Source organism: Sphaeramia orbicularis, chromosome 24 (genome assembly GCF_902148855.1).
Source record: "Sphaeramia orbicularis chromosome 24, fSphaOr1.1, whole genome shotgun sequence".
In the NCBI taxonomy this organism is placed as follows: domain Eukaryota; kingdom Metazoa; phylum Chordata; class Actinopteri; order Kurtiformes; family Apogonidae; genus Sphaeramia; species Sphaeramia orbicularis.
Genome location: NC_043979.1, coordinates 31,449,982 through 31,467,365, shown reverse-complemented (window position 1 = coordinate 31,467,365; position 17,384 = coordinate 31,449,982). Strand labels below are relative to the sequence as shown.

Here is a 17,384-nt window from a genome sequence, read left to right as displayed (position 1 = left end):
AATGCTGAGGTCTGGGCCTGTGATAAGGGCTTTTCCTGAGAGCCAATCTAAATGCAAGGTAGATGCGATCAGGCAAGCAGAAGGCGAGAAAAAGCGGGGAGGAGGAAAAATGATGAGGATACACAGCGGAGGCTTCATTTCCACTCTCCCATTTGGCGACGGCCTCTCCAGTTTGCCCGTCTAAAATGCAAAAGGCCAGCTCCTCTGGTTAGTAAATACTTCCCTCCATATGCTTCCTGCTTTTTTTTTTTTTGAATTTTGTATTTCTCTCTCATCACTCCCCCCTTCAACACTCCCTAACTTTAATGTCCTCCTCCTCCTCTTCTTCCTCCTCCTCCTCCACTACCACCTCCCCTTCCTCTTCTTTTCAATGCTCTGAGTTCCTCTCAAATGTCAGCGTGGCACGAGTGGGTGGCAGGCAGCGCCATCTGAACAAGCCCTGTCTATGGTTTTTGCTGCAGTGTGAGGATCGGCTAAAGAAGACAGAGTAAAAAAGCCAGTGAATGAGTGAGCAGGTGTTGTGTGTTGGCGGTTTGATGTGACATGAGATGTGTTGCTAACAGCTGTCCTGTTTTGACTTAAATGGTACATACTGTTGCTTTATTTCATTCCTGGGAGAAGGGAATTGAATGGGCAGAGCTGATGCCGCAGCTTATAAACACATGCACACACAGATATGCAGGTGTCATGGAAATACAGAGTAAACAAATACAGATACTCACATTTAAGCACATTTATAGACGTGGAAATTAACATTCCCTCACTTTGCTGCAAAACAATGCTTTGCACATACCTTAGAGAGATGTTCACGTACACCAAATCTTTCACACACACTCGTGCACACACATATTCAGAGCCGGTGTGCTATGACTCAGAGGGGAGCAGCTGGAGTGAAGGCTCCAGTGGCGGTGGTGAGCTGTCACCATCTGGAGGAGTACATGTCTCTCTGCCTCCTCACCCAGCAGCATAAATCACCTCCCAACAACTGGATGTCATCGGGATCAACACGTTTCTCTATGTCATCGGGCTTTAACACACGTTTGTATACGTATGTACGGTATTAACGAACGTAACATCCGCAAACATGATGCTTCCCTCATCTCCGCGGCCCCTTGCTGCACTGCAGTCACACCCACAAACTGTCATTGTTTCTTTGTGGAGTGGACAGTCCAGCGCTCGGATCAGAGGAGCTTTGATCAAGCTTTGACGGGGCTGTCTCATCTAATAACTCGCACCGTTTGTGCGTGAGATGACGCCTGCACCTGTGCTGCGAATACAGTGGAGATGCACAGGGCTGTGGAAGGAAGAAATATATTTTACAAAGAAAACATTCAGTCAGACGGCCTTGTCAAATTCTATGAGTGTGGCTTTGAATTCATGTCAGCTGTGTTTGGACAAGGTATATTAGGCGAGGGAGATGTGATATATACAGTCGTGGAAAAAATTATTAGACCATCAGACGTCATCAGAAACAATGGTTATGGTTATGCAATCAAGTACTAGCTCCTGTGTATCATGTGACTAAAACAGACAGAAAAGAAAACCTGGAATACCTAAAAGCACTGTTTTTGTCAATATAATGCCATAGTTATTGATGTAAGAACTGAAGTGATTTTGGTTATTATCAAGAAAACATGGAAAATGGCTAAATATCAGCTCTGAAATTAAACTCTAATGAGCTATTTTTGTTGTTCTCATTATATTTGTCCAAACAAATGTACCTTTAGTTGTACAACTGAAGAAAACAAGGGGTAGTCTGATACTTTTTTCCGCGACTGCATATGCTAGAGCAGGGGTGTCAAACATGCAGCCCTGGGGCCAAATCCGGCCCACCATAGGGTCCAGTCCAGCCCATGGAATGAATTTGTGAAATGCAAAAATTACTCATAAGATATTAACAGTCATTTTATTTCAGGTTCCACATTCAGACCAATTCATTCTCAACTGGGTCAGAACAGTAAAATACTGTCATAATAACCTATAAATAATGGCAACTCCAAATTTTCTCCTTGAAAATGTAAATATTTTCATGTAATTTTACTGTATTTACACTAAAACAAACTATCATTTCTCAAAAACCATGAATAACCTGAAGAAATATGAACAACCTGAAATGTGTTAAGAAGTGCGATTTTAAAATATTATGTCTGTTACTAAATGCTTTGTGTATTTGTAGGTCCACTGTGATCTGTAAATTATAATGTACATGTGTAAATGATAAACTGAAGCAATAATATTGTAAAAATCGCACTTATTTTTCTTACAAAATTTTAGTTTGTTTATGTTATTCACATTGTTTCAAAGGATAGTTTGTAGATGAGAACATTTTCATGATGTCATTTTTGACCTTTTTCACTCTAAAACATAGAAGAAAGTTTGGAATTGACATTATTTATTTATCATTATGTTAGTATTTTACTGGTTCAGCCCACTTGGGGTCTAACTTGCCTGATTGTGGCCCCTGAACTAAATTAATCTGACTCCCCTGTGCTAGAGAGTAACAAATCACAAAATGCAAGTTATTGGAATAAAAAAATGCCAATAAATTACTCATCACAGTATTGGTGATTACAGTGAGATGCAGATTTACTCTAGTCTTTTAGTAAAAACATTCATTCTGATTTTTTGCATCTTTTAACTGGGCAGGCACGCCTTATTTGGCATATTTCTGAACAGAAAAAGCAAAGCAGTTGGGATAAATATGAGTGCAACACTATCAAGGGCTGGATGACTTACAAGGAGTTGTGTTTGTGTCTAGACAGGCTCCATTTGTTTGGCAGTAAGAACTCAAAAATTGAGCTGGAAACACAGATTCAAGTTGTAAATGAGAACTATTAATAGAAGTTTAACAGGGATTAGTGCTGAGTGCTGTTATGGAGGTAAAAAAGCCTGAGTTAGGCCTTATTGTCTGGTTTAAGACATGTGATTAATATGTTTATTAATAAAAGTTGTAAGTTTTATAATAATGCATAAACTAAATAACTTTTACAACAGTGAATATACGCATTGTGATGTATATTATTAAATTGGCTTTATTGACAAAGTTTTTTGGAGCTGTCATCCAATGGACTGAGACCTTAGGATGATATTTATCACCTGTCGTTTATTTGTGGTGTCATTTTCCCACCAACTTAACCTTTACAGGAAAAGGATGCAATGTGACATAAAGTACAGCAAAAAACACCTCAAATTAGCTTAAAAAAAGACATGTGATTAATAAGTTTATTATTAAAGTTGTAATAAGTTTTATAATAATGCATAAACTAAATACATTTTCCAACAGTGAATATATGCATTGTGATGTGTATTATTATAATGCTTTCTTGATGAAGTTTTTTGGAAAAGACACAAAAGAGCTTTGAGACGTTAGGATGATATTTATCACCTGTCATTGATTCGTGGTGTCGTTTTCCCTCCTACTTAACCTTTGCAGGAAAAGGATGCAATGTGACATAAAGTACAGCAAAAAAAACACCTCAAATTAGCTTAGGGACCTCATCAATGTAGAAAACATAATAAAAAATAATAACGTGTATTTAAAATGAAGTTGAATGAAAAATGGTGAAATTAAAATCTTTTCTTGGATCCACATGGAAAAATTTGGAATCTCTCAGTATAAACAGAAAATTCCTTTTCCGCAATAAAAACCAAACATTTCAGAAACAAGCACTGAAATATTCTTGTTTTGAGGGGAGTGTGACAAAGGGTTCATTTTAATCTTCAAGAAACACTGACCTCTAAAGCAATGTGTTACTTCAGTGGAGTTTGTTCTGTTTCATCTTTTCTTTGCCAAGGACAGAGCTGTGGGGAATTTTGCCATTAAAATGTCTGTCAGTGCAAAATATGAGCGCCTTTACTCCAGAAGTTTTAATATTTTGTCCTTCAGACAGGATCTCTTGCTGAAATCACTAACACTTGCCAACCTGTGTTTGCTTTGTTTGGCAGGGTCAACACAGGTAGAGCAGTCAGTAGCTCTGCAGGCCAGACTTAGCTGGCTTCCTTTGGAAAACTTAGACACATGCGAGCTCCCTGTGGTCAACCCCTATAAACACATGAGAGGGAAGGAACAAAGACAAACCATGAAAAAGATATACATTGGCAAAACCGCCTTAAAAGTCCCCCGAAATGGCGGCAAACATCCCAAAAAGAGGTAAGAGTGAATCTATCAGCCGCCATATTTCCATCCATCCTCGTTTTTTTTTTTTTTTTTTTATGTTTGTCCGTTCATCCGCCCACGAGGTGTCTCCTCTCGCTGTCCAGTGGTGCTAAAGCTGCCTCATCCCGCCTCTCCAAGCTGAGAAGTCATGCTGCCTCGTCATCTCATCTCAGCAGAATGAAAGCACTCATTATGTCTGACTCAGCTCCTGTTCACACAGGAGATCACTAATGGGGGATTTTTCATCCCTGGAGCTACTTCACGTAAACTCATCCTCTATCAAACAACAAACACCTGTATTCCCCTGCTAATATCTGCCAATCACAGACAAGCAGAAGGTGAGGAGGTGGGGGCTGCTGGGTAATGCAGCACTAAAATGCCATCTAGCCAGTAGAGACAGTCACTGAATCATTCTGCAGGGAGGGATTTGTTTCTGCCCTCACTTCCTTGGTTATAGATGCAGCAACTTTCTATGAAAACGGTAGCATTTTTAAACCAATCCAGGATCAGATCATCTGCATGTTTATGTTTATGTTTACTGTTCATTCGCATGTATACAAGACAATAAAAACACAATAATAATAACAGTAAAAGACATGCCAGGGAAGCCAAAAACCAAAGTGGTTTATCGTGGGCCTCCCCAAAGACTTGAAATTAAAAAAAAAAAGTACTTACAGTGTCTAATATGATACACAATCATAAATAAACAAAATTAATTAAAAGAAGGAAATAAGTCAAAAACAAAACAAAACAAACATTGTAAGCAGTGCACGTAGAGATAAATAAGAATCGACAAAACTATGAAACGAAATTCAGAATGAAACTAATAAGTTATCTAACTAGGAAAAATGATAAATGAATCAAGAAGAGCAAACAGATCAGGTGAAAGTAGTGCTTGGATGTTCCATGAAATCCAGTTTTAAAAGTTTTTTGTGGTAAGAGCACACAGGTTTGCTGTGATTTGGTTGAATTGTTCCATATGATGGGGCATCATGAGCACGACTTCTTTTCTAGCATTTGTGATTAGTGATGATTGAGCTGAGAGTTTTGTTTGACTTTTTTTTTTTTTTTTTTTTACAACAAAAATACTAGGTTGAAAACAGACACATTTTAGTGTTGCAACAGTATAAACGACTTGTAATTGAAAACCCTGATGAAAAAGGTTGGAAGAGTTTAGATAAATCAAACTGTGAAATTTCACCCTCCAGAGCAGATTTGTGCAAATCTGCAGGACATATTTGCTGCATCTGTAGCATTTGGCAGCTTCAGGTATTTTGTTTAATTTGAATAATTAAGAGTCAGTTCACTGTGCTCATGCCTCATTTGCATAACTGTAACTATAAATGACCACTCCAGAAAATGGTTTAGACTCAAATGTATGCTGTTTTACTTGTCGACATAAGATGGAGTTGCTGCACTTAAGTGTTTTGACCAGAGCATAAACTAAAGAAGCTTTTTTTTCTTTCTGTTCCATACCCCTGTTACTAGCTATTGCAGTAATATAGTTCCAAAATTCTGCAACAATGCATAGTGTCTTTATGGAATAAAAAAAGTACAATGGCCAACACCTGCACAAACCTATAGAGAAAACCACAATTTATGACGTCAACAACTATACTTCCGAACATCACTCAAACCTGACTTAATAGACAATCCACAATAGCAATAAAAATGTTAAAATGTGACAAATTAAGAGCTCTTATTATTAGTGTTACATCAATAAAACAGGTAACAAAGGTTTTTTTTTTTCTCCAAAAATATAAAAAAATTTTAAAAAGCTGATTGTTTCATTCAGTTACTGTATGTTGCTTGTTGAAAAATTGCAACTTTGGCACTTAAAGGGTTAATATGTATATAATTTGTTGAAGTTAAGGCCTATTTTCTGCTGCACAAATACTTTTATTTGAAAATGCCGGTTGAAAGTTTATTCTGTGTCCTGATTCCTCTCAGCCAGTGTGTCAATTCTGTTTTAAATGTTAACACTAGTCAAATATAAGTGAATTAAGAACCTAAAATTTCTTCAATGTTTGCACAAGTCAACATACTGTCATTAGCAGCACAACTATATACAAATACATCCGGTGTATTAGTTCTATAAATTCATAAGGCTTTCGATACCTGAAAGAGATATCTGGTGCAGTCCAAAGTTATGCAAAGCTGAAAATACTATATAAAACCTTCATTGGGACCCATATTGGAGAACTCTTTGGTGATTCTATATTTTCCTAAAGGTTCAGCTCTCTAGAATGAACAGACTCCGATTCCTTTGTGCCAGCGGTGCAACATTTTCTGGAGACATAACACGCCACATTGTGATCAACTAGTTAAGGACTTGATTAAAGCAGATGAAAAGTCACTCAAAACTCATTTCCTTCACTTGCACATTGATTTTTCCCACCTATGTAAGTGCTGGGCATTGTGAATGATTTAACTCATATGTTTCTGAAATGGAAACCAGGTCCCAAGGGGCTTCAACCCAAAAAAAGATGGCAAAAACAGTTGGTTCCTACAGCGGAAAACTGTCATAACCCACTATTACTTATGCTTAGGTTTATTCTTCCCATTATTCTTGAACCAGTTAAACACATATTATCTTCTGATTGTAAATACACAGTCAAAGGCATTGGCATAACATCGGAAAATTTGTGTTTTTTATATAATCACAAAATCCAAATTCTGGTTTTACATTAGTATTTACATTAGTTTGTCTTATTTAGTCAAGATCAGATGTTTCTCCTAAAATAGAACTGAAATAAAAGTTGACTTCAGCAGTAGAAACTTACATAAAACTGTAAGCATTAAGTTTTTTTCAGTTTACAAGTATAAATAACTGCTCTAATATGAAAGTAGAGTGAAATATTACAACTATACGCGCTTTACATAACGAGAATCACAAAACTAATTTGTCTCTGAAGTAGGTATTTAGTCCCATAAACTGTAGTTCTGTGGGTTGACCCACTCCACTTTCCATCCTGCTGATGGCACCAATATTATCATGCATATTAATAGGATGGAAACAGGATGATACCTCCATTTGGTGACCTGAAAGCAATGAAAGGAATCTGTCCCTGATTATTTTCCTGTCTCTCTGGCAGCCTCCGCCTTCCGTGACCGTAATCTCGTTAAAAAAGCGAAAACGAGACAAAGAGAGGAAGTGAAAAGAGCGACATGACCACATCTCCATCCACTCGTTACTATTTGTTATCTGGCTGCAGATAGAGTCATTACCCTCCTTCCTCCATCTGTCCGTCAATACAGGGTCCATTAAGCCCAGCCGTGCACACTCAGATCCATCACCGCAACAGACATTTCCTCTTTTTCTACACACACTTGCCCTTTTATTAGATTGAAACCCAGGTAATGCACATACTCTAAAAATAGTCATCATTGTGCTGTCTTGCTGAATTACATGTGGGGGGTATCGCTGTTCAGTAAATCTGACCCTTCAGAGTCTATTCTTATGATGTATTAGTGCTCATTGGCTCATATTTCATCACAGATTCCACCCTCCCTTTTTTCGGTGGGACCAATCTCACTCACACTGATTGGGTTTCTGTGATGTGCTGCAGAGCTTTCAAGCTGCAAAAAGCTCTAATGCTCAAAGATATAATGACTTTAAAAACACAGCATCACTGTCCCCCTGTTAGATGTTTAATTAAGAATCTGACTTTAGGTCCTATGTTTTCTCCATACAAAGCATTTTTACACACAACTTCTCAGCTTTTATCACCCTCTCATGATGTTCTCATCACCGCTGCATGGCTGTTCTGGGGTATATTAAAAAGATATGTAAGCCTTTTAGTCAATTTAGATGAACATATACCCTAGTTACAAGCTCGTTATTTCCATTTCACAGACATTTGCTCTGTGTGTGTATGTGTGTGTGTTTGTAGCTCTTTGCTGGAGCAGAAAGAGGACTTACGGAAGAGGCTTTCCTACACTACACACAAGCTGGAGCTGCTGCAGAGTGAGTTTGACTCCACGCGGCAGTATCTGGAAACAGAGCTGCGCCGAGCACAGGAAGAGCTGGACAAGTTTACTGATAAACTGCGCAGGTAGGCATGCATGGGGTTTATTATCGTACTCCAGTAAAGCTGGGCAAGAAAATAGTTCCATGTGTGCTTGGAGGTTTAAGAAACTGGATTATGATTGAGGATTTTAACTCTAATTCTTCTTTACTGTGTGTTGCGTTTGTACCATCTAAATTCTTTTTTTAAATATGGGAAATATTAGAGAATGTACATGGTTATATCACACAAGAAAATTCATCTAGATCAGGGGTGTCAAACATGCAGCCCGGGGGCCAAATCTGGCCCACCATAGGGTCCAGTCCGGCCCGTGGGATGAATTTGTGAAATGCAAAAATAACCCATAAGATATTAACAGTCATTTTATTTCAGGTTCCACATTCAGACCAGTTCATTCTCAACTGGGTCAGACCAGTAAAATACTGTCATAATAACCTATAAATAATGGCAACTCCAAATTTTCTCCTTGAAAATGTAAATATTTTCATGTAATTTTACTGTATTTACACTAAAACAAACTATCATTTCTGAAAATCCATGAATAACCTGAAATGTGTTAAAAAGTGCAATTTTAAAATATTATGTCTGTTACTACAGGGTGGGGAAGCAAAATTTACAATATTTTGAGGCAGGGATTGAAAGACAGTGCATGACCAATTAGTTTATTGAAAGTCATGAGAATTTATTTGCCACAGGAAAATTGACATAATAGAAAATGTTTTTATTCTATGTGTCCTCCTTTCTCAATAACTGCCTTCACACGCTTCCTGAAACTTGCGCAAGTGTTCCTCAAATATTCGAGTGACAACTTCTCCCGTTCTTCTTTAATAGTATCTTCCAGACTTTCTCGTAATAGTTTTGCTCATAGTCATTCTCTTCTTTACATTATAAACAGTCTTTATGGACACTCCAACTATTTTTGAAATCTCCTTTGGTGTGACGAGTGCATTCAGCAAATCACACACTCTTTGACGTTTGCTTTCCTGATTACTCATATGGGCAAAAGTTTCTGAAAAGGTATGAATAATAGTGTTAGGTATGATTATGACATCAATATACGTTTGGTTTCAAAACAATTGACATAGTGCCTGCTGAGAAAAAACAACTAAATGTTCATTGTAAATTTTGCTTCCCCACCCTGTAAATGTTTTGTGTATTTGTAGATCCACTGTGATCTGTAAGTTCTAATGTACATGTGTAAATGATAAACTGAAGCAATAATATTGTAAAAATCCCACCTATTTTTCTTACGAAATTTTAGTCTGTTTATGTTATTCACATTGTTTCAAAGGATTGTTTGTGGATGAAAACATTTTCATGATGTCATTTTTGACCTTTTTCACTCTAAAACATAGAAAAAAGTTTGGAATTGACATTATTTATTTATCATTATGTTAGTATTTTACTGGTTCAGCCCACTTGGGGTCTAACTTGCCTGATTGTGGCCCCTGAACTAAATGAGTTTGACACCCCTGATCTAGATATTTCTAAAGTTAAAATTTTAAGTTGTTCTATGAGGTAAAATGCCCAGTGAGATGTGGTTAAAGACTAAGTGCTACTTTTGTGGCAGTTCCAAAATATGTTTTTCTCTATATTTAACTGGTCTTAACCTCCTAAGACCCAGGAAATGTCGGCTAAGTACAAGATTTTTTGTTTTTTACTAAATAAGCGTCTATATTGGAAACATCATGATGCAACAGTTTTTTCAGATGCAGTTTTTAAATTTTTTATGGAATGTCCTTTGTGGTGGACAGTGGGTCTTAGGAGGTTAAGTGGTTTATCATCATTTATTATGACATTATCCTTTGTATTTTGTGTTTTTTCAGTGAACATCCTTCATTTCATTTACTGATCACGTTAATGTTCTTAAAAGCTCAGAGTAAACTTAAAGGTTATAATGTCAAAAACAGAAAAAAAAGTTACTTTTTCAGCAAAATACATCATTATCTGAATATAAACCAAGTGTCTTTATTCACTGTCATTGATCCAACTCCATGGGTTTTACTGGTGAATCCATGTTGTAGTAGATGACGGTGTTTCCACGTTCACTACGGAGTCTCTGAATGTCCAAATGGGTCATATTTGATGACCATGAAAAGATGGCAAACTGCATTTTACACTAATTATTTACATGGATTAATAGGATTAGTAGATCAGAGGTTATTAAACATTTTAGATCAGTTGATGGTTTAGATCATCAGTGGCTGTTAAAGCTGGAGTAGGCAGAAATAAAACTCGAGACTCGTTAAGCAAAAAATGTTTGCATATGTTGTATTGTTCACTTGTAATGCCATATATGTCATACTGTGTGGAAATATGGGGCAATGTGTATAAGACTAATTTAGACCCAATAATTAAACTCCAAAAAAAAGCTATTAGAGTCATAAACAAAGCTGATTATCTCCAATCAAGTAATCCACTTTTTGTAGAATCTGGTTTACTAAAATTTCTTGACATTGTATATTTAAAAACAAAGGAATTTATGTTTCGCGTTAAAAGTAAACACCTTCCTTTTTGTATTCAGAAAATGTTTAAGTTAAGAGAAGGACATTATAATTTAAGAGGGATGTTTGTGTTTGAAAAATGTAAAGTAAGAACAAATGTTAAATATCACAGTGTTTCAGTTATTGGTGTCAAGCTATGGAACAAACTGAAGGATGAAGTGAAATTGTGTAGCTCACTGTTGAGTTTCAAAAAGAATTTAATTGGTCAAATTATGAAGGGCTATGAAAGTAATATGATTACAAAATAACTTATTACACTGAATGTAGTATAATTTAAGTTTAAGTATTTATCTGCTGCAACTTAAGGTGTGGACATGGACTAAGGATGTAAATAGGAGAAGCAGAAATAAGCCTCCGGCTTCAGCCTCTTCCTTTTTCAGTTACAAAATGTGTTAATTTTATTTTTGTTTGTTTGTTTTTTTAATATGTATGTGTTTTGTATTTTGTATTTAACTGAAATAAACATTCATTCATTCATTCAAAAAAAAAAAAAAAAATCCTAAGCACTACATTTGTTAAATGTGCACAAGAATTTGATGATACATTAATACTGAAAATAAATAACAGTGTTTTAGAAAGTGCAAGGATATATGTGGAAAATGGGATGTATCAGGCAAACAGGGATCTGTGAGGATGTAACAACAGCTGAAACAGGTTTAAGAAATATGATGGCAATGGGATTAAAATGTTCTAGAGTCCTGTCCCAATGGAGTACATGATGCAGCAGCTAATAACACAAAGAGCATGGTGTGATGGATCTGCTACTGTTAGCCCACCTTCTAAACTTGACTTTGTGTCAAACACTGACAGGCGTCTGACCTGTGAGGAGAAAATACACCCCCTCCCCCTGGAGCTCACCTCCTCTGCCCTCAGCATAGACTCAATATAAAGACACAGTGTTCCATGTAGCTATAGAAAACTGAAGCCAACAGATTATAAGTAAAAAAGATGCCATGTTTCTTCTGTGATAAGCCATCGAGTCTCAGCATAAGGCATCTGTTGTACCATTGTCAACTATGATCTACCTAGGGCTTTTTCCTATATTTACCCAAATAACGTTATTGTCTTATCTAAACACTAAAAGACTAAAACCCATGAATAATAGGAAAACGCTAAAAGTCATCATTTTCCCTTTTTCACTGCGTACTGCTTCATCTGACTTCCTAAAGCTTTTCTCCCAGAAACCAACTGGCATGGAAATGAGTCTGACAGATTGGACATCACAGCTCTCAATCCTTTCATGGGTTAGATTTCCTAAAAACTGAATCTCTTGAATTACAATACTCTAAAAGGTTCTTATGATGCCAGAAAAAAAATATTGCAGACTGTAGCTTTAATGCAGGGGCGTCAAAAGGATTAACGTTCAGGGGCCCAGTTTGAGCCCAATTTAATCTCAATTGAGTCCGAACCAGTAAAATAATAGCATAAGAGCCTATAAAGAATGACAACTCTGTTTTTTTTTTTTTTATTTTAGTGTGAAGAAGGTAAAATTACAGAATGAAAAGGTTTACATTTACAAACTATTCTTTCACAATAAAATGTGAATAATACGAACAAGCATGAACAGTCAGAAAAATAAGTGTAAATTTAACAATATTATGTCTTATCTTCTTATATATTTATGTGAATTACAACTTACAGATCACAGAGGATCTACAAAAGCACAAAACTTTGTTAATGTAACGAAACTGAAGAAAGTGTATAAAGAAAGAACAATGAAATTATATGAACAGTTGTTTTTACATTTTGCTTGGTATTTGCATTGCATCTTGTGACATATTTATTTGCTTATTTTTGTCTGGTATCGTAATTGTTTTGCATCATTTTGTCAGGTATATATTTACCTATGTTTTGTTTGTTTTGTACTTCCTGGATATGTAGTTTTGCACTTGGTTTTTTATTCATTTTGAATTCATTTTTTATTATCTTTGGATGTATTTAGTTTGGCTTGTCTGACTTTATACAGTATAATTTTATAGCTAGTTATGTATGGCTAACCATTAAGGCTATGATTATTTAGAAGGGGGAAGGAAATATAAGATTTTCTTCATCCTGCTCCTTTTTGAGCATGGGTGTGTACATGTTTGTTCACCTGATGATTATTGAATGCCTGCTGATGAAATGCACAACCATGAATGAAATAAATTAAACTAATTATTGTTAAAATCTCACTTATTTTTCTTAAGACATGGTTGTGACATGTTCATATTGTTCTTATTGCTACCCACATTTTATTGTGAATTGATAGTTTGTAAAAATATTCTTTTTTTGCATTAAACCAAGGAAAAAATTTGGAGTTGCCATCATGTATAGGTTATTATGTTATTATTTTACTTGTCTGACCCACTTGAGTTCACATAGGACTGTATGTGACCCCTGAAATAAAATGTCAATATACAGGGTGTCCCATAAGTCTCCATACATAGGAAAAATAAACGTTTCTTGACATAGACCATTTTTATTTATATAATATGCTCTATATGACTGCCATTTTGTCAGGAACAAATTGATCCAAAACACTTCCTGTTTTTTTGAACTTGACAATAAGTTTTGCCACAGTGTCGTGTGTGATACTCGTCCCATGTTTTCTGTTAAATGCGCTTGCAACCATACGACTGCTTGCTGAACCGGCCATCAGGATGATTTCAATTCGTTGCTCTTTATTCAAATGTTATCTGAAATATAAAGAAATACATGTTAGAACCATATATGTAAGGAATGTATTATGTCTCCTATGTATGGAAACTTATGGAACACCCTGTATAACCCCTGATGCTCACAGTTTTATCCCACAGGCCAAATTGGACCCTTTAGTGGGCCAGTTTTGGGCCTAGGGCCATATGTTTGACACCCCTACTTTAATACGTGTATTGCACTGAACTTTCCTAACAGAGTATTTACCCATGGGTATCTACAGTTTGTACGTCTTGTGAACAGAAGCTTTGATACAGTGAGGAAAGTCTTATAGCTGAGATAAAAAGAACAGTATATAATCTTCTTTTGTTGCTAATGAGGACCAACTGACTTTTCCAAATATTTCGTAATGACAAGTATGACATTTATCACCTCTAATGAAATACGAGGCACAAACTGCATGAAGTTGTTTCAGAATGGAAAGACAAGAAGTGCATCTCAATAAGGTTCCATCCAGGAGAACAAAGCTTTCTTCCAATACAAGAAGGCATTTTCTTTCTAATTTGCTCTACAAGTAATTCTTTCTAGGACTCCCTAATAAATTAAGTACTCCTATAATAAAGCACTACCAAAGTAGCTGCCATTCTTGCCAAGTTCTTTTTTTTTTTAGTCTGAATCAGTACTGTTACTCTGCAGTGAGTATATGAACAAGTAGTGGAACAACAGATTCTGAATATTATTAGTTCCTGGTAATGAAACTATTTTGTTTGTATAATTCTGTATTAATATAAGTGCACTCAGATTTCTTCAAAATATCAAAAGCAGATTGCATAATAGGCATGACTTTAGTTGGACTATAACCAAAGGCCTGTAGGGCAAAAATAATTAGCATATAAAATGTTTGTTGTCCAGTAAGTCTGTAAATAATTATTCTCTGTTTGATTCTGAGCAATTCATGAGTTTGGCTATTTGAGATAAAGAGGTGTAAGGGTCAAAATTGTATGAAAAAAGGCATAAAGGACAAAAAATATGGAAGTATTTCCTGTAGCACCAGTAAAACTGTGTTTGAAATTAACATGAAATGTTTATTAATATATTAATAATGTATTTTAATCTCTAGTGACATATTTTCATGTTAGTCCAACATACTAATAATCACAGAAATGAGAGTGGAAAAATAAAATATGCTCCTATAAGACATTACAATAGTGAAATGAATCAGTAAGTGTAAACATCACAACAGTGCTTTTAGGCATTCCATGTTTTCTTTTCTGTCTGTTTTAGTCACACAATACACACAGGAGTTAGTATTTGATTGCATAACCATAGTTTTTGATGACTTTTGATGGTCTAATCATTTTTTTTCTGCTATTCCTATAAACATCATGTGACCAATGATATTTACTAACTACTGCAGTTGGGAACATTGCCCAAAAAGTTGCCAGATTCCATATGGCTGTGCACATCATATAATTAAACATTCACTCAATAAGATTCCATCCAGGAGAACGACGCTTTCTTCCAATACAAGAAGGCCTTTTCTGTCTAATTTGCTCTAGAAGTGCTTCTTTCTAGGACTCCCTAATAAATTAAGTACTCCTATAATAAAGCACTACCAAAGTAGCTGCCATTCTTGCCAAGTTCTTTTTTTTTTTAGTCTGAATCAGTACTGTTACTCTGCAGTGAGTATATGAACAAGTAGTGGAACAACAGATTCTGAATATTATTAGTTCCTGGTAATGAAACTATTTTGTTTGTATAATTCTGTATTAATATAAGTGCACTCAGATTTCTTCAAAATATCAAAAGCAGATTGCATAATAGGCATGACTTTAGTTGGACTATAACCAAAGGCCTGTAGGGCAAAAATAATTAGCATATAAAATGTTTGTTGTCCAGTAAGTCTGTAAATAATTATTCTCTGTTTGATTCTGAGCAATTCATGAGTTTGGCTATTTGAGATAAAGAGGTGTAAGGGTCAAAATTGTATGAAAAAAGGCATGAAAGACAAAAAATATGGAAGTATTTCCTGTAGCACCAGTAAAAGTGTGTTTGAAATTAGCATGAAAAGTTTATCAATACACTAATAATAAATTTTAATCTCTAGTGACATATTTTCATGTTAGTCCAACATACTAATAATCACAGAAATGAAAGTGGAAAAATAAAAATATGCTCCTATAAGACAACATAATAGTGAAATGAATCAGTAAGTGTAAACATCACAACAGTGTTTTTAGGTATTCCATGTTTTCTTTTCTGTCTGTATTAGTCACATAATACACACAGGAGTTAGTATTAGTAGAAGGCATTTTCTTTCTAATTTGTTCTACAAGTACTTCTTTCTAGGAAACTCCCTAATAAATTAAGTACTCCTATAATAAAGCACTACCAAAGTAGCTGCCATTCTTGCCAAGTTCTTTTTTTTAGTCTGAATCAGTACTGTTACTCTGCAGTGAGTATATGAACGAGTAGTGGAACAACAGATTCTGAATGTTATTGGTTCCTGGTAATGAAACTATTTTTGTCTTTTCTACATTCTGTATAAATATATTATTATAATTGCATAACCATTGTTTCTGATGGCTTTTGATGGTTTAATTTTTTTTTTTGTTTTTGCTATTCCTATAAACATCATGTGACCAATGACATTTACTAACGACAGCAGCTCAATGTATCGAGTTTGCATGTGGTAGAGTCTGGATTAACTTGTGAAGGCGACGACAGCATCTAGCAAGAGAATGAGTCAAGATCATTAACTAGTTTTTCTTCAAGAGATAGAGACAGTCATTCAACACTTTTTGATACTACTTCAAACGGAATTTAATGGCTATTTCATGACCATACTGGCAAAAAGTCATGACTCCTAGAACTTAGAAAAATGTATTTATCTACTCCAATGCCTTGATTCTCACCATTCCTAATCATTTCTCACCGGGGCCTGCAAAGTTAGCGATAACTGTTTGCTAAGTCGGCTAAAATTTGCTTAGAGGTCTTATTTATGTCTTTGTGCATAAGAAATCAATGTAAGTGAATCCCCAAAGGAACTTTTTGTTGGTAAATGCAAGTTATGCAAATTTACAGGATTTCAGTTCTGTTGCAACATGTTGATGGTAATATGAACTATGTTTTCAGGTCTAAAATGTCCAATTTCATCACAATTAATGCTATATTTTCATGTCACAAATGGCCAAGTTATATTTTAACTGAATTTACCTGAAAAACAAATATTCTATTCTTTTAGATTCCCCAATTTTTCTTACAAGATTCTATACTACGTATCACATGTTTTATTTTTACAGGTTGCAATATGGAGTATGGTGCTGATCCATCCTGCTTATGTTACGCCAATACATACATGAAGAATGTCACACGTCACTTTTTAAATCAACAGTTTTCTAATAATAAGCATTTTTATAAAGAAATAACAATTCTATATTGTTATTTACTCTTTAGTATGATGATAAACTACACAATAAATAATTTTGATACTAGTTTTTACACAGGGATCATTTGTGGAAACGGTGACATGGTTGCCTAGCATCAGTATGATGGGATCTGGAACAACCATGTCACATCTGTCCACTGCCACATTTTGTGTTTTTGTTAAACTATCATTGCTTTAGATCCACAATACTAACATTTATGAATAAGAGGATAATTAGCAATAGTAAGTATATAAGTTTATTACTAATAAAGTACTGGTACTGACCAGATCATCATGGGTAATGTCACGTCCGTCCACCAGCAAAAGTTTTCACATACAGTACACGTGTTATTCAAAAATCAATATTTCTGAAAATATAGCTTCCACTGTCAAATCATGTCAGTAGTCTGTGCACAAATGTATTAGCATTATTTCAACACAGTTCTATGCATTTCTTACAACTTTTTTTTTTTTTTGACAAAAATGGCCACTCATTTGACCCCCTAAGTAAATTTTAGTCGCAGTATAGATTGTCAGGTTGGATTGGGCGGGACGGAGTCAACTAATAACATTTCCTAGACACATTTAAACACAATAACAACAAAAATAGCTCATAAGAGTTTAATTTCCGAGCT

At 35.4% G+C, this 17,384-nt stretch overlaps 1 protein-coding gene across 1 annotated transcript in view; it reads left to right on the top strand.

Moving 5' to 3' along the window:
• The window catches only part of LOC115415327 (brain-enriched guanylate kinase-associated protein), a 57,088-nt gene that overhangs the window by 26,956 nt on the left and 12,748 nt on the right, over nt 1–17,384 (top strand). Inside the window, exon 3 of the mRNA XM_030128855.1 lies at nt 8,050–8,211. Coding sequence (XP_029984715.1) covers nt 8,050–8,211 — 162 coding nt within the window. The remainder of the gene's footprint in view (nt 1–8,049; nt 8,212–17,384) is intronic.